Below are 24,498 nucleotides of genomic sequence, written 5' to 3'. Positions count from 1 at the left end.
ACACCCAGACTCACAGAAAGAAAGACACACTGCGAGGAGAAGAGAGGAGTAGATGTGGGTTTCCGGACCCAAAGTACCCCACTTCTGTTTACTTCACACAGGGAGCAGTGAGCCGTGTGAATGTGTGTGTTTGTGTGTGTCTGGTTGGGTGTGCGTCAACACATTTGTGTGGTATTTTTGTGTACGGTTTTAATGTCACAAATTGTACCTGTTTTGATAAGCTTCACGGGAAGTCAGAGTACAGTCCCTCCCCCCCCACCATTTAACAATAATGAATGATGTTATTTAAACAATTATTAATTTCTGACACCATAGTCAAACATTTCCCAGCATGACTGGTGTTAAGTTTAACCACCTTATGATAAGCCAACCTCCAGCCCACCGCATATTCTTTGGGGGTTTTGTCTCCTGTAGTTTCTTCCCAGGTACTAAAGTATAAAATACCTTACAAATGTATTTTTTATTTTAATATTAGAAAAAGGAAACCTTTCTTAGGGGAAGGTTCGAGGTAAGGGATCTATTAGTGAAAGTTGAGATCAGAGCTAGGGTGTTGAGGAAAGAATGAAATGTATGGAAGCTGTGCAGATGTTAAGTGTTATGCATGAAATGTTACATAGTATAAACGTGCTGTAACACGGCATGTCATCTTCTTGCTTGGCGCGTCTGTAGAGTGCAGTCTTCTTCTGAAACCACAATATGCTGTCTTCGTTACAACATTACTTCCTAGACACCCACAGACACACAAATACACCATTTCACTACATCCTCCCACGCGAGGTTCATGTACCTATAGCGCCAATGTAAACATAAGTCATGAACAGCATGTTAGCTTGACCTACATAAATAACCACAATCTGCTGTGGCTCATGCTAAACCCCAATGTGGGGGTGTGTAACTCACGTGTTGACATACCCAGTTGTTTTGAGTGTTTTAAAGAACTTATTGAGCATTACTTACATTACATCTAATATCATACACATGTTTCTGTGTAAGGCACTTGGTTTCAGGAGTGTTGACAAAAATATGTTGATAAATCTCATTATTCATAAATCAGAAACACATTCATTCATGTTCAATTAATTAATATAATTGCATCACTTGATAAAAATACATTAAAAAAATAAGCTGATCAATTACAAATATATATTTCCTTATAGACTAAAGTGCACAATAGATCTTTTAGAAACACATGACAAGTTACTTATACATGTGTACACATGTGAGAGATTATTAGAGGGTTAAATTGTGCTTGTGTTGTGATTTGAGTCATTGCGGATAGTGACATACAGTAGGTTTGGTTACATCACATGCAAACGGATAATCTTTTAACTTGGAAGTCTTCCCGTCTCCACACCATTTCAGGGGTTCTCTCTAAAGCAAGTTGCTCACACCTCACAAAAAGGGGGTTATCTGGGGTGCCTGGACGGCTCAGCCAGTTGGTGCACAGACCATTATGCTCCCTGTGAGCGCTCACAAAGTACAATAGAGGAAGTATAGTATGTACAGAAAAAGAAAAAAAGAAAATCTAATACAAAGACCTGCACCAATAGAGACTGTAAACTGGGGCAGGGTTAAGGTTACGGTGACAAAACATCGGCGCATGCTGCAGTGCCTCGCACAATCCATTGACTGTTTGATGCACATTTTACTCCACTCCGTCTGTATCTCAAAAGGCATTTTAAATGTGTTGTGTCTATGTGTTCCAGAGGTGTCTAACCTGCTGGTGGTGACTAAGGAACGAGCTCTGGTGCCTCAGAGGTCCATGCAGGGCAGCCAGCTCAGCTTCCACCGCATTCTCAAGGAGGAGATTGAACAGGTACCCCACCCATGTGTCCAACAATCCATCAAGGTCATGTTTGTCCTTTGCGACCTGACACTTTTACAAACTACTACTGCCTAGCCAGATACACAGGCCGGCTGCAAGCTGCTGGACCAACCAGGACAGTGCTGTTTAGGAAATACTGCATCTTCTAGTATAAGCCTTTAACCCATTAAGACCGGGAAAGCATCTGTCATTTTAGATTTTAACCACTTTAACCATTATCTTATATATAATGGTTATATATAATTAGATATACAAGCTCATAGCGTGGCACCGAGTGCCGCACTATGAGCTTGTATATCTGCATTTTTTTGGAAAAATCATGCAAATTTGTGCAAATCTATATATATATGAATATATATTTGTAATATAGTAACTCAAATCTTTGCTTCTGGGAGGGTTCATTCATTCAACAGAGAAAATGACACCTGAGTGTAAACAACAACATAACACAAGGAATAAACACCATTGTTCTGACTGTAATATAACGACGGATGGAGTCCTCCTCATACCATGATATAAGGACATTATACAACACTCTAAAGTCTCTTTTATACTAATCATAAATGAGCCATAAGCATGCTGTGTGCTGATGTTACGGGTGTGTGTTGGAAGGGAGAGCATCTGGGTCGGGGAACGAGGACCAACATCTTTGCCGGCACGCTGAAGGTGAAGAGCGAGGAGGACGAGGATCCCATTTACACCCCCTTCCAGGAGGTCAAGGTCGTCCTCAAGGTCCTGGGCTCCGGTCACAGAGATATTTCTCTGGTGAGACACACTCCAAAATACACACACATGATGTCACTGAAAGCACATTTTGAGAGAACGTGATATCTGATATAGTGTTTTTTTTATTGCTCTTGGATGACATATTGTTTTTGCAGATATTGAGAGAGATGGTTCAAATTACTGTATATCTGACTTTCAGCATTTTGTTAATATTAATTTTTATTTGATCAAAACAGCCTTTAAATGTATGATGTAAAATAAGATAGTCATGTATGAGTTATGCTGCGTTCACACGGGAAGATACAAAGATACACGCTACCATTCATTTTCAATGGAAGCCAGCGACATGAAGATACAAAGCAACATCTGACTTTGTAGCTGCTACAAAAGATACAAAGATACAAAGTTACAAATTGAAGTTGAGCTGGGTTCAACTTCCAGATACAAAGATGCAAAACTACAACCGCAGCTGACTGTGTTTACAGTCGGCATGCCGTTTCCTCCTCAAGGGAATGTTGATTGTCTTTATGCTGCAAGCTTGCAAGCCTATCCACAAGCCTAAGCACACAAGTGATGTTAACCACTTAAACCCTGTGTACTTAGTACTTAGTGAAATAGTGACAATAGCTGATAGCTGACACAAAACGTGTCACAACTGTGAGCTTATAGATCGGCTATTTTTGCGGAATTTTATTATATTTTCGCAGAATGTTTGCCTATTACGACATCACCAGTATAGGGACGCTAGGGTTCATGTGGTTAACAGGGCTTTTGAAACCATAAAAAAGTACAGTAGAGCAGTTTGCACAGTAAGGAAACAAACGGCCCAGATAAATGAGTTTTATAATGAAAGTTTTCGTGGCTCATGTTCAGAAAAATCTACATTCGAATAATAAGCCCTTTTGAATTGTGAACTGTCTCTCTGTGTTCCCAGGCCTTCTTTGAGACGGCCAGTATGATGCGTCAGGTGTCCCACAAACACATAGTGCTTCTCTACGGAGTGTGTGTTCATCTCCAGGAGAGTAAGTGCAGCCAGGCACAGCTTTTTTGTGTATTTGTGTTTTTGTTTTGGGTGTGCACGTGCACTAATGTGTCCGTTTGTGTCCGTGTGGACCAGATATCATGGTTGAGGAGAACGTTCAGCTTGGACCACTAGACACGTTTATGCGGAACCAGCAGAGCCAGCTCAGCACGCTGTGGAAGTTCCAGGTGGCCAAGCAGCTGGCCTCAGCTCTCAGCTACTTGGTGAGTGTCAGAGAAGACCGGAACCTTGTTCATTTGTTTGTTTGTCATAATACGCCCATTAACACATTGACTGCCAATCACGTAGATCTACGCAAACCGCTTTAAAGCCGCCACGTGCCAATCGCGTAGATCTACGTGAAGTTTTTTTTTTTTTTTTTTTTTTTATGTTTTTTTTTTCCAATTTCACCCAAAGACCAAGGAGATATGATTAGTTGAAGATCTAGACTCCTATCCACTTCCTTGTTAACTTAAAACTTAAAAATGCTGTATTTCGGCTCCTGAGTACTTTTTTTTTTCCAATGAAAAACTCTGGCACTGGCTAAAAAATTATGAAATAATTCTGGCAGTCAATGTGTTAAGACCTGGAACGCATCTGTGTCACTTTTTGATTTGAGCTAAAAAAGCATTATTTTATTTTACCAAAAATCTAGAAAATGTGTGCAAATTTATATATTTATATTCTTTTAAAGCAAACATTTTTAGCTCAAATCTTTGTTTCTGGGGGTCCCTGGAACAAACTATTTTGAGATGGGAGTCTGCGGCCAAATACACAATTTTGGGGGTCCTTGACATGACATATGCGCGCGCGCGCACACACACACACACACACACACACACACACACACACACACACACACACACACACACACACACACACACACACACACACACACACATTTTATGTATGTGCCTGTGAAACACAGTACTGCACACATGCACAATTAGCAAACACTCACCAACTCACATACTGTCTTTACATTCTGTGTGTGTGTGTGTGTGTGTGTGTGTGTGTGTGTAGGAGGACAAGAAGCTGGTCCACGGCTTTGTGTGTGCCAAGAACATCTTGTTGGCCAGGGACGGACTGGCTGCAGAGGAGGGAGGGCCCTTCATCAAGCTCAGTGACCCGGGCATACCCATCACTGTGCTCACCAGAGAGGGTCAGAAAAACACAACACTCACATTGCAAACATAAAACAAACGTGCTGCAGGGGGCATGCTGTCTAAATGTAGCAAATTCAATTTGACACAGATTTCATAAATTGGAATCATCCTGTCACTGGAGTTGGTTACATTTCCCTCTGTGAGCATGATTTGGTAATAGATGCGTGGAGGGGGGGGGGGGTGAGGGGGGGGGGCTGGGGGGGTTCAGGGAAGACGACTCGGATGAAGGTCAGTTCTCGGATTGCACGATTCCCCTCAAGCGGCCGCCTCGTGTTTCCGTTTGTCCATTAGAGGCCGGTGTTGCGTTTATAATAATAACGCAAAGTGGTTATCGTTGCTGTCGGGTTGGAAACCTTGTATGTCTAAAACAGTTTCAGGAAATTGAAAAGAACCTTTTGTTCCAATGGATCCAATGGAGTTATTATTTTGTCCCAAGCTCTTGTTATTCCTTTTCATTGGTTAGATATTGACAAAACCCACAGACAGAATGAAACATTTTCCACTTTCAAACAAAAATGCATTGCGAGCTTGTAGATCAGCTATGTTTTGCTACTTTTGCGTGACACTCTTGTATGACGAAGTAGGGCATTAATTTACTGAAAAACATTCAGGTTAAATATGGAGATAAAAGGTTTCTGCTTGACAGCAACGTTTATAAGGATGGATGAACAGACCAGAAGTGCAAACTGGAAATGTCTCTTGTGTTATTGCCCAGCACTCCACCCTGTTCTCTCTCTCTGTCTCTCTCTCTCTCCCTGCCTCTGTCCATCTCCCTCAAACCACGCTCCCCATCTGTCACCCAGACCAGTCGATCAGTATTCCGGTCAGGACCAGTAATTCTCGTACAAAGTTATATAATGAAACGTACAGTGGCTGTAGTGAAGGGCAGACCTGAAATGCGCTGATGTCCAGCAAGAACACCCCCCCCCCCCCCACCCCTTGGGAATACTCCATCTCTCCTGTCTTCCCAGCATCGCCTTCATCTCTCTCTCCATCTCTCATTGACTCAGTCTTCCTCTAACTCTAATCCATTTTTCACTTGCTTATAAGTTTACACTCTTACCTCTTGATTCTCTCTCTCTCTCTCTCCCTCTCTCTCTCTCTCGTTCCATTAAGCCCACCCCTGGTCAGACATTGTTTCCCCCCCCCCCCAGTCAGAGCTGTATACTCCCTTATTCCAGTCAGTTGGAGTTATAGCATGGTGGAGTCAAGGCAGTAGAGTACCGTATATTCCTGTCAGTTGAGGCTTGGGGTTTTCGCGGCCAGCCAGACAATCTGTCAGTCAACAGGTCTGCCTGTGTTCCAGGCACAGTGCTGTATTCCTGTATGTCTATTCCTGTTAGTTGGGGCTTTGTGGGAAGATATTGGCTCACAGCCCCTCCGGCTGTGAGCCAAGCTTCTGTTGTTATTTCATTTCAATGTTTATTGCCATAAACCTTATTTCTATTGTATTTATTTATTTCAAATTGCTTCCATGCTGTAGAAATGTACCAGAATTGTACGATGTTAAGGCTGTAACGTTGCGCTCATTTGGCCGGTCTAAGCATTTTTCAGTGGCCTCGATCTGTACCTCTTGTTTATATATATCTGTTTGGCGCTCTAGACTATAAACTGTTAACAGCCCCCAAGTCACGTGGCAGAATAGATAAACAGTGTTTCCCATAACTACATCACCATAAAGCACTGGAGGACAGGAAATGGACTTTCTTTAACCACTGATCACATTAGTAGCAACGGCACTCATAAATATACAAAAACATGTACAGCACTCGTCTCGTCTTGCAGGAATCAAAACAATACAATACTTAGGTCCCCTAGTCACTCTCCAGATTGCTGTTAGATTGCTATTATTTAAATTATTTGTTTAGTTTTTAGCCTAAAAAGGCTCAAGAATTGTTATCCATCTGGAATCTGGATAGTTTTTCTTTTTACTGTATACCTGCCCTTAAAAAATACACTGCAACAACTGCTTAAATTATTAAGTGTTCTTTTTCTATTGACTATAACAAGATTTACAGCATGGTGTCTTTTCAGAAGCTCAGGAAAATAGACCTTGTGGAGCCAACTACTAGTAAAATCTCGCCCCGATACAGTATATCAGCCGTATAACGGTATCAGGCGATATTCCCCTCGTTGACTGCCAGCGGCATATTGGCAAATAAGTTGACATTCACCGATGGCAGTGGCCGGTGTTTCTCTGTGACGCATCCATTTTGCGCTGGCTGTGTTGGTGTGTCGGTTATAATCTGCAGTCTACGTAGCTACAGATTCGGAACTGTTATTTTTTATAATGATGATTTATTTGTTTCCCAGGCACAAAAGGGGAAACGAATAACAACAAAAACTAAATAGTCAAATATCAATATATATCGGTAGTTATTTTTAACTCATTCACTGCCAGAACTTTTTTTTTTGCGTTTGCCCACTGCCAGAGATTTTTAATTTAAAAAAAAAAGTACTCAGGAGCCGAGATACAAAATGTTTAAGTTTTAAGTTAACAAGGAAGTGGATGGGAGTCTAGATCTTCAACAAATCATATCTCCTTGGTCTTTGGGTTAAAAAATAAATAAATAAATAAGAAAAAAAAAATATATATATATATTTTTTTTTTTGAAAAAATTAAAAGTCGTTTTAGTCGTTCTTGGCAGAGGGGGCTTAAAGGACAAAAGTCGTTTTAGTCGTTCTAGGCAGGGAATGAGTTAACATCCATATCGGTCCAGAATTTACATATCGATTCATCCCTACAAAAGCACTTGAATTGCTAAGAAACAGGCAGTATTATTGTTTTTTTTATCAGTCTAAGCTTGTGTCTCATCGAATACAATATGCTTACTGTATACTCTGTCGTACAAGAGTGCCGTCGCATGCCGGAAATAGCAGATTTAAAAGCTCCCAACACGTCCTGGATCCGATGTGTTGTGAGCTTGTAGAAAGGCGACTATCGGCATGCGACATGCCTGAGTATGAATCAGGCTATACATGAACTAATATGAGATATTTTCTGACGGTGAGTTTTCTTGGCTCTGCAGAGTGCGTGCACCGGATCCCGTGGATCGCTCCAGAGTGCGTGAAGAACGTGAACCATCTGAGCGTCGCGGCTGATAAGTGGGGCTTCGGGACCACCATGTGGGAGATCTGTTACAACGGAGAGGTACCCCTCAAGGACAAGAAACTCACTGAGGTAAACTCCTCTACCCCCTCACTCTTCACCCTCTCGTCTTCTCAACTCTAATCTCACCCCCTGTCACTCTGTCTGTTTTATCTACCTTCAGCAGCCTCTGGTTTCCTTCCCACAGCTCAACTCTCCCCTCTCTCCATACCAATCATCTGCGTTAAAATGCAATTTGGAACATATTTTAATGAATAGAATTGGTTATTTTAACCAATATGCATGGCACACCAGTGGTTTTCAATCGTTTTGTGCCTAAGGCACACCAAAGTGCAAGTCATAATCTCAGGGCACACCTGTATCCATACAAAAATAGCCTCTATAACACTTGGTTATTACTCTTATCATTCTGCAAACATTTATTTTTATTTACCAAATAAAAAGTTTAACCAGCCCTATTTCATACACCTCGCAAATATTCAAAATGTTGCATGGCGACATTTTAGCTTGTAGATTGGATATTTTAGCTATTTTTGAACAACTGTGAAAAGAATGTAAAGAATGTAAAGAATAACTTTTGCCTACTGTATATCGTTAAGCCCAAAATAGGGATGCAAGGTGCAAAAAATGGTTAAAATATATTTTTTTAGGGTGTATAATTTGCCTCTGTATTGGGAAATAGTGAATCATATAAAAAAACGTTTTGTGCAGTTGTATATATTTCAATAATAATGTGTGGATGTAGCAAAATCCCAAGGCACACCTGGACATGTCTCACTGTGTACCAAGTTGGGAACCACTGTGGTAGAGTATGTTGATACAATATAACTAGCACATCTTCAGAGGTTGGAGGTGGTCTCATCCAGCAATTCAGAGATTCTGGTGTCGGGTTGACAAGTAGTACTGCCTGAAGCTCATACTGTAAGTGTAATATCTCCCCCGGCAAAGGATGGACACCCTCTTGCCTGAGTGGTAGAAATTTGGCCTCTCATACAGGAGACCCAGGTTCTAATCCCTGGTAGGACATAACAATTACAGATTTAAGATTTAATTGATCAACCTGCAGCTGTGATGATATGATATCTAGTCCTTCCCCACATACCTCTGCATTCATTTGATTGATATCCTGTGTGTGTGTGTGTGTGTGTGTGAGCAGAAAGAGAGGTTCTACACTGCAGAGTGTCAGCTGGCCACACCAGACTGCAGAGAGCTGGCTAAGCTGATGACCGACTGCATGAACTATGACCCTATGAAGAGGCCTTTCTTCAGGGCCATCGTCAGAGACATAGACATGCTGGAGGAACAGAGTACGTACTGTGTGTGTGTGTGTGTGTGTGTGTGTGTGGTCATGTGCAGTATGTGTGCGATGCAGTGTGCATGAATGAAAAATGGTGTAGCTTTCCTGTTTTCCCCATCACTGTGGTCAGAAATGTTATGCCTGATTGTTAGAGATGTCATGCCTGTCGTGCCGCGATGCGTCGTGACCTAATTTGAACACAGAGATAACGAGTGCTTGTGAGGGTGGTGATGTTGGTTAGCACATGGGAGCAGAGGCGTGAAAATGTACTATATGTGTGTGTGCGTATCAGTGAGTACTCGAACATTCCTATCCACTGGTTATTTAGGTAATCTTTACCCACTAGGGTCATTCATGATTTGACAATGAATAGTATTGTAGCAATTGAATGACTATTGCATCAGCAATGCCTTTTGTTTTAATTGTCCTCTTATTTTCTCCAAAGGGAAACCATTGCCACAAGACTTAATAAAATAATAATGACATGTCTTTGCTAGTGAAAGAATGTGAAGGTGAAGTTTAAGTCTAAGAGGCTTTCAAGAGGCATGTCAAAAATGTTTTGGAAAAAGTGTTCAAAAAAGAAGAAAGACGATGACTAACACGGACAGCTCAGTCGTATAACAGACTAAAGCGCATGACAAAAAAACGACAACAAATGAAATCAAAAGACAATGTAGTAGACATTCAATAGAATGTAGAAAAAGGGAAAGGGAACGTGTGGTAGGGAGTTGGAGTGCCTGCTTGTGTGTTTGTGTGTCTTCAAAGAGAGGTGTGAGAGACTAGGCATGTGTGGGTGTGTGGGTTCTACTATTGAAGTCAAACTTCAAGCTATTTGGTTTTTCAAACAGGCCCCAAGTCTATATTTGAAACACAAACTGAGATGTAGACTCATTGAAGAATATACATATAATGTACCACAGAGATCCTCTGATGTATCTCTTGCAGGGAAATGACAGAGAGCTGAGAAGGTACAGCTTATAGAGTGTACAGTATGTATTAAGAATGAACATATTAAATCAATTTATAGCATATTTTTTATGATGAGGGAAGACGTTCTGGTTGAACTTAGTGGTTACAAAAAAAGTGCTTCCTTTTATCTAAGTGCAAACGCATCATCCTTGCTAGCTAACTAGGTGTTTTGCATACAGATTCACCACGTTTGCTCTCAGCAAGCCTGCACCAATGCTGTGCACAGGCTAACAAGTGTGTGTGTGGGTGTAATGAGTGAATGACTGAATTAATTCATTAATATTTTTAAGCTTTATTTTGAAGGACAATCTTTAAGATGACACCAATTCTTCTTTTCATGCATTCCAGTGTAGATCATAGTTATATCGGTGTAGATACTTTTCTGTGCACTTTGCATACAGACAATACAAAACTTGATTTCCACTGCTGACAAAGTTCTTTGGGGCTTAAATGAATTTGCAGTGCACATTTTAATCCTGTATCATTCTGTATACAGAAGAAAAATGTAATGTAAATGTAATGTAAATGTAAGGAAATTAAGTCTAAACATCCACAAAGACAGAAACATTGCATGTTTACTGGTGGCTGGACACTACAACAAAGGCAGACTACAATAACCACGAGTACAGGTGTACAAAAAAGAAAGTCCATGAAAGTCAAGGCACCTTTCACATTTAACATGTTTTGTAATGCTTTGATTGTTCAAATTCTCGCCTACAGTAGCTAGTTGGCAAGTAAGCTGAACAGACAAGAGTTGTTGACTTGGTATATGAGGAAGTTCACTGGGTTTGTGTTCAGTGATCTACCTTAACGGGGGCCCCTGAGTCTGTTATGTTGCCCTCTGGCAACATAACAGACTCAGTGCTGTCACCTGGTGGCTACTACTGGATATAGCAAGCACCTTCACTTTTGTCTTCTCATCCTTTCTAATGTTAAAATCCTATGGCTGGTTCAAGATTAATTAAACCACATTGTAACACATTTACAGTAAATGTATCTGAGCATAATTTGAACCTGGAACTTCTCAAGTTGGTCTTGTAAATCAGGTTTATAGACAGTGTTTTACTTTGTGTGTGTGAGTGCGTGCAAAGAGAGAGTGAATGGTTTTATATCATAAAACTGCCTTCAAAACCACAATATCAATACTTCTCTCTTCTCCTGACTAGACTCTCTTCCCTAGCAACAGAAAACAGAATGTCCTAACCATTTCTTTGCAATGGCTATATGTTTCCTAGAGGCCTAAAAAATCTAAATGTCAAACAAATGTTGACAAATGTCACGCGGCATATTTGAATATCTTACAGTAAATAATTAAGTTAAGTCACAAAAACATTATCATTCAGTAAAATGGATGACCCCACGTACTGTAATTGTGTTCGTGAAGGACGTGACCATTTTACTGAATAGAATAATTCCATACAAAATCATTTCCAGGCAATACATATATATATATATATATATATATATATATATATATATATGTGTGTTAGGGGTGGGACGATATGGGTATCTCACAATACGATATCTATTGCGATATTAGGCCCTCGATAACGATAATATCACGATATTCGATATATTGCGATATATTGCAATATCACGATATATTGCATGAAATTTCACCAACGATATATCACGATAGTCCTTGTATTCAATTCATAAACACTTAAAATAGCACCAAACAGTTCAAAATCATCATTACACAAATACAGAGTCGGAAAAACGACGTATAAAAAAATTAAAAAAAAGTATATTGATTATTTATCGCGGGAGAAAGTATCGCGATATCGATATATCGTCCCACCCCTAATATATGTATGTATATATAAACTTACAGTTTTGTGTTTCCTTCCTTCTTGCTCAGATCCGTCCATCAAACCCAGAGAGATTGACGCAGAGGTGGACCCCACCATGTTTGAAAAGAGATTCCTCAAGAGGATCAGAGAGCTTGGAGAGGTACCGTATAACTACTGCCAATTAGTCAAATAATGTATCTCCTTAAGAAGAAGACTAGGTACTCGCTACATAAAGGCATTGACAGGCGGGGAGTGGCAGGCGAATGCACCGTAATGCTTCCCACTGATATCCCACCAAATGAGCAGCAACTTCAAATAGTACAGTATTGGTGGAAACGGGTAGGCTTGGCAAGTTGGTATCAATGCCAGGGGGACAACGTCCGATATTATTGGTGAAAACAGTTGTGATGCCAGGGGATAACACGCCACTGCTCTGTAAAAGTTTAAGCGAACTGAATAGATACCAATGTTTTTACTGTAAATAGCGACACAGCAAATTGTGCATATGGCCCATGTTTACATGTTTACATGAACATGTTTACATGCTTACATGAACATGTTTATATGGTGTACAATTACAAACTAACACAGCAATTCTGACATGTACTGAGTTCAAACACGTCAACCACATATCATTATTAGATTGGATTTTCGCCCCTGTTCGCCGTCCATCCATGTGTCCGTATGTCTGTGAACATCTAATATCCATTGGACCGATCAGAATATGGACAAAACACGTTCAATGTTATTTGATTGAAAGGAATGCGACGTTGTGGATGCGATTAAACAGTCAGTTGTCTTTCACTATCCATCTAAATTCTACAAGATTAAGTATTTCATTCCCAGTCATGTTTGCTGTGCCAGCGTCGCAAGTTAAAGGGATTTATAAACCGAAGGTTCTAGGTTCAAAACTCAAAATGAACTCAAAACCAACTACAAAACAAACAAACAAAAACTGGTTCAAATACATCAATAAACTAATGAAGTGCTCAATAAAAATGTGATAACTAAAATATCTGTCAAAGCAACGATGTCAAACAATAATTAGTAAGAATGTTGTGACATCTGCTTAGGTTTGTAATGACATCACACAGTAAACTCCTCAGTGTTCATTTATCCATGTGTAACTCTGAGAGGATACAGATGTGGTGGTGTAGAGCTTCCAGTGTACAGTAACTGTCAAGTCAGCAGGGTCTATTGTTGCAGTGGTTCCTCATTGCTCGTTTACGACAGGTTGATTGCTCAACTGTTAAAGAGGCTGTTTTCAAGTTGTTTTTGAGACTGTAGAGTTGTTGTTAAGACTGGCGACGGAGACTGTAGGGTTAGATAAGACATTATGGGCTAAGTGTAAACTTTTAGGCAAGTGTTATGTGCAGTATCGCTACTCCGTTACAGTATAAAAAAGGGTTGGTTACGGCTTGAATTCACTTTTGATGCTTCTTGTGATTGTTATTATTTTGTATTTTATTCACGTACTTGATAGTTGCTCAGGACCTTTCTGGCAAAACTGAACTATTTAAGTGTGTTTTTTCTCACAGGTCTAGTAATGTTCATGTGTGATCCTTTTGTAGGGACACTTTGGCAAGGTGGAGCTGTGTCGCTATGATCCTCGGGGAGATAAAACGGGGGAGTACGTAGCCGTCAAGTCCCTGAAGCCTGAGAACCTGGGAGAGGATCAGCAGAGCGACAGCCTGCGGCGGGAGATCGGCATCCTGAAAGAGCTCTACCATGAGAACATTGTCAAGTACAAGGGCATATGTGAGGAGGAAGGTGAGATGGAGCCCACACACACACACACACACACACACACACACACACACACACACACACACACACACACACACACACACAATTGTTTTACTATCCATTTGAGGACATCAATTGCTTAAAGGGCAAGACCACTTTGGTAGAGGTTTGGGTTGTGTAGTTACCTTGCCATGATGTAACTCCAAAGGTGGCAAGAAATAAAAAATAATTGCTCCATTGATTAGAAATTGATAATTAAAAATATGCTCCTCATTGACTTACATTGTACGGTAAAACAGCTCTCAAAGTCACTCTTTTAGCACATAAACGAATGCAAACAAAGTTGATTCAGACAATATAGAACATCACCAAACCCAGTACTGTTTTTTTTTTTAATAAAAATGTCAACTTCTTGTTGATTTTGCCATTTTTAATAAGTAGAAAACCTGGACTGGATCCGCGGATCCGGATCCAGATCTTCAAATAGTAAAATCAACAGGAAGTTGACATTTTTATTAAAAAAACAAACAGTACTGGGTTTGGTGATGCTCTATATTGTCTGAATCAGCTTTGTTTGGGTTCAATTACGTGCTAAAAGAGTGACTTTGAGAGCTGTTTCACCGTTCAATGAGGAGCATATTTTGAATTATCAATTTCTAATTAATGGAGCAATTATTTTTGATTTCTTGCCCACCTTTGGAGTTACATCATGGCAAGGTAACTACACAACCCTAACCTCTACCAAAGTGGTCTTACCCTTTAAGATGGCGATTTTATGAACGCCGTTTTTTTGCGTGGTGAGCTAATAGATCAGCTATTTTTACCGCCACGCAACTAACGTTAAATCAGGCATAACTCTAACCCCCAACCCCTAAAACTAACCTCTTAATGCCTAATCCTAACCCTAAGCCCAACCTGAATCCTTTCCTACTTGTAAGCCTAACACCCCAAATCATTTTGAACTATAACACAATACAACCACTTCTCTTGAAGGACCAGGAACATTATCCTCACAGTGTCTTATTTCTCAAATTACTATTATTAAGTATAGCAATACAAGCACGCACGCACGCACGCATGCGCACACACACACACACACACACACACATACTGTACACATACACATACACATACACACACACACATACACACACACATACAGAAATGCTTCTCTATGTTGAGCATCATCTCTACTCTACTTATTACAGTCAGTTTTATGTCTGATTTCGGACTGTCTTTCTGTTTGTGTAATATGTAGGTGGTCGGTCTATCAAGCTGATCATGGAGTTCCTTCCGGCTGGCAGTCTGAAGGAGTACCTCCCTCGGAACAGAAGCAAGACTGACCTCAACACGCTGCTCAGCTACGCTGTTCAGATCTGCCAGGTACCACAGCCTTGTTTCTAAGACAGTGGTGGAAAGTAAACTAACTGCATTTACTCATGTACTGTACATTTATTATTCACATATATGGAAAAGGGAAAGGAATCCCAGGTCATTTACAGCATTTTTTCATAACGCATACAGTATGGGCCATTGATGGGTCTATTTCTGCCCTCTTGTATTTCTTGAGTTATTTTTATCCATTCTACGCGTCTCCCAGTCCCTTTTCCTCCATCACATGTAATTTATACTGTCGGAACGTTCCAGATCCCTGGGTCCCGGGGGTTATTGACTGCATGTCGCCTGACTGAGTATTCACCCGCACACACTATAGGAACGCCCCACTAATCACTCAAGCAAAAAAAAATCTGAATACATTTCTTAAATTAGGCTTTCGATGATGTTCCCGTCCTCCATCTAATGGCTTCGACGAATTATTGTACTAATGCTAAACTTTCTTGCCAACTGGTGTTTTTCCAATGGGGTTATGTGTACGTGGAGGTACTACAGGAGGTACATGATGGAAAATGGAAAAATGTGCTTTACTGTTATGTTTAATGATAAACCCGTCACAAAAATTATGTGAACCTCCTGATCTATTAAATATTAAACCGAATTAAATCAAAAACCTGACTAGCACAACTGTTATGGAATAGAAAGCAATACTTATTTGCCGTTATCCCGTTTTATTTTGAACATATTGACATCAAAACTGAACTTTTTTGGCCACAGTTTAAATTAGATCTGCTTAGGAGGCAATAATTGCTCTTTCCCTCCATTTCTTATTTGTCATTCATAGGATCATAATGCTAGTTATGGTTTTCTAAGCAAAATGTTGTCGTTCAGTAAAGGGTGTGCTTTGATTTTTGACAAATCATGGAAAGGGAAGTAGTGAAGCCCAATCATCTTGAGAACCACTGTCCTGTATGAAGATAATGTGGTTTCATAGACGTATCGCAGCATTTACCAAAAGTACAAGGTGCCAAACTCTAATCCAGGTGTGTCCGTTCCTCCAAGGGCATGCATTATCTGGGATCAAAGAATTACATCCACCGGGACCTGGCTGCCAGGAATGTTCTGGTGGAGAATGAGAGCACGGTGAAGATCGGAGATTTCGGCCTAACCAAGAGCATCAAGGAGAATGAGGGTTACTACACCGTCAAGGAAGACCACGACAGCCCTGTGTTCTGGTAAGAGAGCTATTATGATCGACTGGGCCCTGTTTATTCCTCATCGAAGCATATCACAGGGGTTCTGGTTGCAGAACAAACTCAATAGAAGGGTGTCTGTTGTAATATGCCACATGATCTTCTGTCTACATAAAACAGTGCATTTGAGCAGGAATATGGTGGTGTAAAGATGCTTAGTAGGGCTGGGCAATTGACCAAAAATGAGGGGGGGGGGGGTTGTTTATTAGATAAATAATAGTTGTATAGACTTTTCTTTATAATTGACTAAATAGTTTTGTCTGATTAACCACTGTGTGTGTGTGTGTGTGTGTGTGTGTGTGTGTGTGTGTGTGTGTGTGTGTGTGTGTGTGTGTGTGTGTGTGTGTGTGTGTGTGTGTGTGTGTGTGTGTGTGTGTGTGTGTGTGTGTGTGTGTGTGTGTGTGTGTGTGTGTGGTGCTCCAGAGTGTAAAGATGTGAAGTATTGCATTAACTCAGATGTGGGTATTTGACATGTTTTAGGTATGCTCCAGAGTGTCTGTTGAACCGCAAGTTCTACAAGGCTTCAGATGTCTGGTCCTTTGGTGTGACTATGTATGAGCTCATCACCTTCTGTGACTCCGCCTCCAGTCCAATGCATGTGAGTGTGCACACACACAGACACACACACACACACACACACACACAGTGCATATAGTACCAGTCTTTTAGGAGGAATAAAAACTACAGATGGCTTTCACTTTGGGTGCACACATGCAGACATGTTGTGTGGCAGATGGTGCCTGTCTCTCTCTGTCCAGAGTGGTAGATGAGATGACCCATTCTGCCAGGGGCTGCGTCCAATGCAGCATGTACTTGAGGCTTCCTGCCATTTACAATTCTAACTGCCATTTACATTTGTAAATGCCACTAATGTTTATTCAGCTTTCAGCATGATCACAGATGTTTAAAAAGACAGGTCTAAAAAAAATGCAATTGCCTATCTAAAAATATAATAACCTAAAACACAAATCTAAAATCCACTATCGTTTAAGAGTCTGCACATGTATGGGATTGGTGATTTCTTGTATCTCTCAGTTTGGCATGCTCGCCAGGTCGCCAGGTCGTCTCCATTCCTTGTTTGGCGACCTCTAATAGGAAGGGAAGCAGAGAAGAGGCGAAGCCTTTTTGGTTAGGTATATTTGACAGACTGGCGTACAGGATGACATACGTCTTATCAGCTGTTGCCCCCCCCACACACACACACACACACACACTTATTCTGATAGTACACATTGCTATAGAGTGTTTGTTCAGTAACAGGACTCTCCATGTCTCTCCAGCTCTTTATTAAACAGAACATGCATTTTCAGGTTGGGATACCAATTGTATCCAATCAGGATAGTGAAATAGTGAAAATATCAGATCTACAAACTCACAAGCGTGTGAGCATGTAGAACTGATATCTATATTATCGATTATTTTTGATAATCAATTAAACTAATAAACTGTTGCACCCCAACAATGGAAAGTCTCTAATGAATTGTTGATCATCTAACACATCTTTGTCTGTTCCCTGCACAGCTCTTACTCAATATGATTGGCCATAGCCAAGGTCGAATGACCCTCACCCGATTGGTGGAGATGCTGGAGGAAGGGAAGAGGTTGCCCTGCCCTGAGAAGTGCCCTGAGTCGGTAAGCATTAGTTGTGTGTCTTCTCAATGCTGCCTGCTCTTTTTCATGACCAGGACCCCCAAATTAATATGTATTTGGCTGTGGACCCCCATTTGAAAATATTTAGTTAAAGGGACCCCACGTTATTCACATTTTTTCAAGATTTTTTAAAAACAGTCTACTACTGTGTACAGTGTACTATAGGCTTCACTTTCTCCTTCATGAATACGTTTCCCCCAAATCATCCCGCGCACAGGACTGGACCCAACCGGGCCGCTAGTTTGATACCCTGAGCTAAGACAATGACAGTGGTGGAAAGTAACTAAGAACATTTACTTAAGTACTGTACTTAACACAACGGGTGCCAGCGTTTTATTAACTCATTGAGTGCCCAAATTATTATTATCTATTTCTGGCCATTATGATTTTTATTTTTTATTTTTTTCAAAGTAAAAAAAAAGTGCTTAGGAAGCGAGATACAGCCTTTTTAAGTTATACGTTAAACAAGGAGTGGATGGAGCTGCAAATCTTCAGATAATGATATCTTGGGTTAAAAAAAACAAAAAAAAACAAAAAAAAAACACGTGAAACACGTGAAACACGTTAATGGCACGTTGCACCATAGCGGTAAAACACGTGAAACACGTTAATGGCACTCAATGAGTTAAAACAGATTACTTTGAGTGCCAGAGATCTCACCGTTTGTAACGCTGTGCTGTTTACAGCTGTGGACTCCACGGCGAGCACCCACACGTAAACAATGGATGCGTGCATGACGATCGATGGTCCTGGCTAACGCCTGGAACAATAACATCTCTCACGCGAGTCTCCATTACGGAGTAATCGCCCATCGAAAATGACTCGTTTTCCCCAATGTAAAAAGTTAAGGAGATACGGAGGTTTTCATCAAGGAGATAGAACGGGAGCGGACGGGGAGCCATGTTTTTTGGCACGGTGATCCATCTGTCCCTTCCTTCTCAGTCACCGTGGTGATTCCAGAGCTGCGCTAGCCCCCCCCTTGTGGAAAAAAACAAAAATACTGATAACACGTTTTTTACCGTGTTCGGCACCTAATCGCTACTCTCTGAAAACACGTTTTTTTACCGTGTTTGGCACCCGATGTGTTAAGTACAATTTTGAGGTATTTTTACTTTACTGGAGTATTTAAAAATTTCACTAATTTTACTTCTACTCCACCTCATCTCAGAGGCAAATTGTACTTTTACTCCACTACAATTATTTGAAAACTAGTTTAAAGTTACATACATTAACCAGTTTAGCCCTATTTTATACATAGGCTATTTGAAAATAGCCGATCTACAAGCTCACAAAGCGTTGCGTTGTGAGCTTGTAGATCTGCTATTTTCAAACATTTTAGTACTTTAACTTTTGGTACTTTAAGTATATTTTGATGCCAATACTTTTGTACTTTTACTGAAGTAACATTTTGAACACAGGCCTTTTACTTATAACAGAGTATTTTTATAATGTGGTATTTTTACTTTTACTTAAGTAAAATATCTGAGTACTTCTTCCACCACTGGACAATGATAGTGCTGCAATAGCATTCAGAATGTCCTGTTTTTATCACAGGTGTACGAGCTGATGCGTAGGTGCTGGGAGTACCTCCCCGAGAAGAGAATCGACTTCCAGGGCCTGATCGTGGCGTTGACCCGCCTGCAGCAACGCTGACCCAACACGTTGACCTCTAAAAACCGATGACCTTGACCTCAACTCCTCCGAGGCTCAGGAAGGGAAGTTGGCCCTGAGTACTACAGCTACTACGCTTAATTCATAGTCCGTCGTACAACGATGTCGTACAACGACGCCGTCATACGGCGGAGTGTAAATCAGGTTTCACAATCAGATCTCCTTCACCCATCGTGCCTATTTGAGGGAAACTTGAAAAAACAAACACACAAAAACCTATCCCCAGACCGGTCTCTGTAGTCGCAACTTCATCTTACTTTTACTAAGAGGGACAATCCTTGGAGACCAGAGGTCAAGGTTCACGCAAGGCTGCATTCCATGTCTACCACCCAACCTCTATGGAATAAACACCATCAGGTTTCTTTTTTTTTTGGCTTGCTGTTCAGACGTAAGGTTCAGTGTAAGGTTAGTCCAATATTAAATGAAAAGAAATGTCATGATATACTGTATTTTAATCCTGTCTGGGTAGGGGGGGGGGGGAGCACATTTAAAGTATAACCCTGTAGGTCCACCTTAACCCTGTAGGTCCACCACTAAATGTGATCTTATTTCTAACAAAGTACTCCAAACGTAGCCAAATACCTGAACTGCAAAGCTCAGTCAGACTCGTAGGTCAGACAGTATAGTCCCTGGGCCTTCTTATTGTAATTACATATATTGAATTGAGGGGTTTATATTGCTGGCATTTCCGATGACGACAATGAAAGGACTTTTAAACATGGACACATCCCACACACACACAGTGAGTTGAAGGGGATGTGCGATGGACCTCGGTGAGCCCCTGTCCTTTTTGAAGGACACACGACCATCACTGAATAACCATCTCGAGAAGAAATGCTAGACTGGACGATATGCAAAGAAGATGGTTGAACGGAACCTACGGCTGTAACGCACAAGGCACAAAATGTGGTTTTCAACTCTCATCTCAACTTTTTTCACCTAAAGAAATGGTGCCACAAAATATTATCAACCCCACTGACTAGAACCAAAGATCATGCAACACACATCGATCTTCCCCGTTCTGTTCTGCTATGAGTAAAGGACCACATCTTTTCCTTGTGCATGTCCAGCCTATAGACTGAGTTATACACAGTTGTGCGAGTTGTGCTCCAAAAATAGCCGATCTCCATGTTTGCAGATCGGCTATTTCCAGTAACTATTTCGGTAAGTATATATCATCAGGCAACAGGCTTCCAGGGTGTCTGTCAGAGCGTTACTCTATGCTCTGTATCTATTGATCTCCTGGGTCATGAATGTTGAATCTCTTCAAATGACCCGAATTCATTATTGTTGCAATGCCAAAACGTCATGCCTGGCTTGACTTTCTGTGTGTTTGTGTGATGTGGATAAAGAGATGGAAGTAAGAAAGTGCTGGCTATGGACACTTGATGGCAGTAGAAGACACCTTAGTGTTTATAATTCTGAATCATAGCTTTATGCCTTCATTCGCAATGTCTTTATAAGAGCAGCAAATACTGAGTGTAACAATACTTTGAGATACATTGTTATTTTGAGCCTAATTTGAGCCTATTACCATATTTGTTAAGTTGATTGTACTCACATTTTCAAGATTGGAGCATAATGAAGATGAAGTAAGGGTTTACTGTAAATGAAATTGATGAAGATAGGTATTTCCCCCATGACCTTTTATGCTGAATTGCTCTTTTTAATAAGACCCACAAATCGTCTTTTTTTATATATATATATATATATATATCTATACGAAACATTTAAGCTTGTGCAGTTTTTAATTATGTGTAACATTTTATCATTTTCTTTTCATACACAAATTATGCCTGAAAAAGTATGGAAGTATATTCTATTCACTGTTTTTGAGCAGAGGGTGTAGTCTCTAATTTAACCTCATTTAACCATAGAGTCCCTATTTTCATTATAATTGAAAATATTCAAAAATGTTCAAAAGAAATCCTTTGAAGAAGTTTCAGAAACATTGAAGCATGTTCAAAATGTTGAAAAATAGCAAAAAAAATTACACAGTATACAAGCGTGGCTATTTTTGCTATTCATCATACAAAAAAGTATAGAGCTTAAGTGGTTATCAAGTCCAGGGAAAACCGTGGTTGCGTCCGAAACCCCATACTAACATGCTACACAGTATGCTATTTCCAGCCTACTGTTTAGTATCTACACTTCGGACATACTACATATTTAGGAAAGTACCCCATCTGGTGGCAAACCAGAGATACTACACACAATTCCTTGCCATGGAGTGAATTTTCTTTTTAGTCTTCTATGAGTTCAGCCAACCAAAAAGACTAACTTAATATAACACAGAGTAAAGTGAAACGGATAAGTATATGTACACTTATATTGGATAGTTATTAGCCTACCGATGACTGTTGTTCCTCGGAGTCCGCCATTGCTGTTTTCATATAGAAGCCGGGCAGCTACTGCATTCCATTGTGTGATTTTTACAGCCATGTAGAGTCCACTGTGGAATACTATAAAATTGGCTGAATTTAGTATGCATCTCACATACTATTTTGTAGCTACTAAGATTGCAGACATACTAAAATGTAATTTGGCATACTAAATAGTATGTTAGTATGTCATTTCGGATGGGGCCTATAAAATTGCCTATTGAGTATGCATCTCACGCACTATTTAGTAGCTACTAAGCTTTCGGACTTACTAAAAAGTCATTTTTGCATACTAAATACAGTAGTCTTGTATGCAATTTCGGACGAGGCCTAAATAATTGCCTGAATTTAGTATGCATCTCACGTACTATCTAGATTCTAGAAGCTACTGTACTAAGCTTTCAGACATACTAAAAAGTAATATGGCATACTAAATAGTATTTGTATTGGTATTGCGGTTTCGGACGGGCCCCTCTGTGTTTAATGAACCCAAGAGCTACAGAGCTACATGTGCACCAAGTCACAACATCACTGCAGGTTGTGAGTGGTCAGTTCTTCTTCTTTTACTGTGAATGCGTTTGGACGGGGGATAGGCGTGGGCGGCAACAGTCATCACACTTTAGAACACACCTGAGTTTCAGTCCACTTTTTATTTAGGAATGTAAAAGACAATTCCTTCTGCTCAAAAGAGGAGAGAGAGAGAAAAGAAACAAATATATATTTTTCAAAAGAATAAGACGAAAGTATGACATGGGAAAAATTGTACATAAATACACCATGAAAAATAAATAAAATCAATGTCCATCGTGTTTTGTGTGTCACAATTCCAAAAGCATCAAACGTAATTTTGTTAACTATTGAAAACATAGTTTTTCTTTGTTCTGTACATTACACTAGTGGCATGCTAAAATTCAATTGCTTCTAGAAATACCTTATTCACAGTAAAACGATATCAATATTATTGTAATATAAAATATTGCAAAAATCTACAGTACATTTCAGGTCAGAAAAGAAAATCCACAATTTAAAAGCAAACTGTACAAAGCAAAAACCACAGCAGAACTATATCTCTATACAGCCATCACAACGACTCCAAAAGTCACAACTTGAGTACTGTATTGCAGAGGCTTTGTGATGTCATACACCAGTGTTTCCCAAACAATGGGCCTGGACCCATTTTTAGGGGTTGAGCGTAAATATATTTTTTCCCATTTTTTTTTATTGAATTATTTTAAAAGATTTTCAAAAATGTCAAAACATTCATTTCATTTCAAGAAATTCTAAATTCTTAACACTTTTAGGAAGTAGTGAAAATAGCCTATCTACAAGCTGACAATGCGTCGCATATTGTGAGCTTGTAGATTTGCTATTAAAAAAAAGGGGGGGGGGCCTTTTTTGGGGTTGTAAAACATTTTAACACAATTCTTGTATGGGGGTCCCTGGCACAAAATCCTTTCAGATGGGGGTCTGCGGCCAAATACATGTTAATTTGGGGGTCCCTGACATGAAAAGGTTTGAGAGGCCCTGCCATAGAGAGCATAAACATTATGGTATGACGAGGACATGGATTAAAGGCTAGATATACACAGAAGATGAACGTCTGATTTTTAACCAAATGAGATTTAGATCTGGTGATGTTTCCATGTGAATGGAACAAAATTTGTTTAAAGTTCGGTCATGTAAGGTTATGTGATCTGCTTCTCTAAAGGTTTCCCCGGGAATACTGACAAAAGCTCTCATCTCGCAACTTAAGGTCGCCTTTTTTGTGTACAGATCTTCGTACCACTGCCCAAACACATAGATAGACTATTACTGATCTGGATTTGATCCTGCTTAGACCAGCATGAAAAGCTCACTAGAGTATGAAGAAGTAAAGCAACAGGTTTGTTCTCTGGAGTGCAAAGGCTAGCTTAGTTTGTACCACACTGTTCATACATGGTGAACCAGGTGCCTTTGTTTACAGTCACCATAAAGATTTTTTCTTTTTACTGGATGATGGCATGCAGACACAGATAAAGAAACGGAATCCCAAGCTTTTCTCTACGATATAACTTGAAAGTTCAAAGCCACACAGGAGTGACGTATAAGTATACAAGATGCCCACATTCAGTACATGGAAAAATCTGATTCTGTGGATGCAAAACAATGTCACAGAAGGCTGTATTAAGTGGAAGTACTATGAATGTGCATCGCAGGCTTCATCAGTTTAGTACAGTGGTACAATGTCAAGGACCCTTAAATTGATGTGTACCGTGGACCCCCATCTGGAAATGTTTTGTAGAGACCCCATAAGAAAAGTGGCCTGGTAAACCATCCCGGTCGTGTGAATTCACATTATCATGTGTGGTCAGGGCTGATGCTGAGCACAGACGCTGATTGGCGCTTCCACTTTATGGTTTCTGCAAAAAAAGCCCACCCAGAGCTTGGGGCCAGACCGGTCTGCAGAAGACACATGATAATGTGAATTCACCCGACCGGGATGGTTTACCAGGCTACTGTATAAGAAAAGATATGTGTTGTTAAAATTATCCCAGATTTTTTTATACGTAAATAGCT

General features: G+C 40.2%; 1 protein-coding gene across 1 annotated transcript in view; it reads left to right on the top strand.

Annotated features, from left to right (window-relative positions):
* The window catches only part of jak1 (Janus kinase 1), a 53,962-nt gene extending 31,211 nt beyond the window's left edge, over positions 1–22,751 (top strand). Inside the window, exons 12-25 of the mRNA XM_080431976.1 lie at positions 1,707–1,816; positions 2,438–2,590; positions 3,486–3,573; positions 3,669–3,796; positions 4,596–4,734; positions 7,768–7,919; positions 9,004–9,154; positions 11,975–12,066; positions 13,478–13,676; positions 14,911–15,035; positions 16,050–16,222; positions 16,721–16,838; positions 17,762–17,872; positions 19,445–22,751. Coding sequence (XP_080288102.1) covers positions 1,707–1,816; positions 2,438–2,590; positions 3,486–3,573; positions 3,669–3,796; positions 4,596–4,734; positions 7,768–7,919; positions 9,004–9,154; positions 11,975–12,066; positions 13,478–13,676; positions 14,911–15,035; positions 16,050–16,222; positions 16,721–16,838; positions 17,762–17,872; positions 19,445–19,543 — 1,838 coding nt within the window. The 3' untranslated portion in view covers positions 19,544–22,751. The remainder of the gene's footprint in view (positions 1–1,706; positions 1,817–2,437; positions 2,591–3,485; positions 3,574–3,668; positions 3,797–4,595; positions 4,735–7,767; positions 7,920–9,003; positions 9,155–11,974; positions 12,067–13,477; positions 13,677–14,910; positions 15,036–16,049; positions 16,223–16,720; positions 16,839–17,761; positions 17,873–19,444) is intronic.
* The last annotated feature ends 1,747 nt before the right edge of the window (positions 22,752–24,498 follow it).

The sequence above is a fragment of the Gymnoscopelus braueri genome, assembly GCF_963280865.1.
Source record: "Gymnoscopelus braueri genome assembly, chromosome: 6".
NCBI classification, from domain to species: Eukaryota; Metazoa; Chordata; class Actinopteri; order Myctophiformes; family Myctophidae; genus Gymnoscopelus; species Gymnoscopelus braueri.
This window is presented reverse-complemented; position numbering and strand designations above follow the sequence as displayed.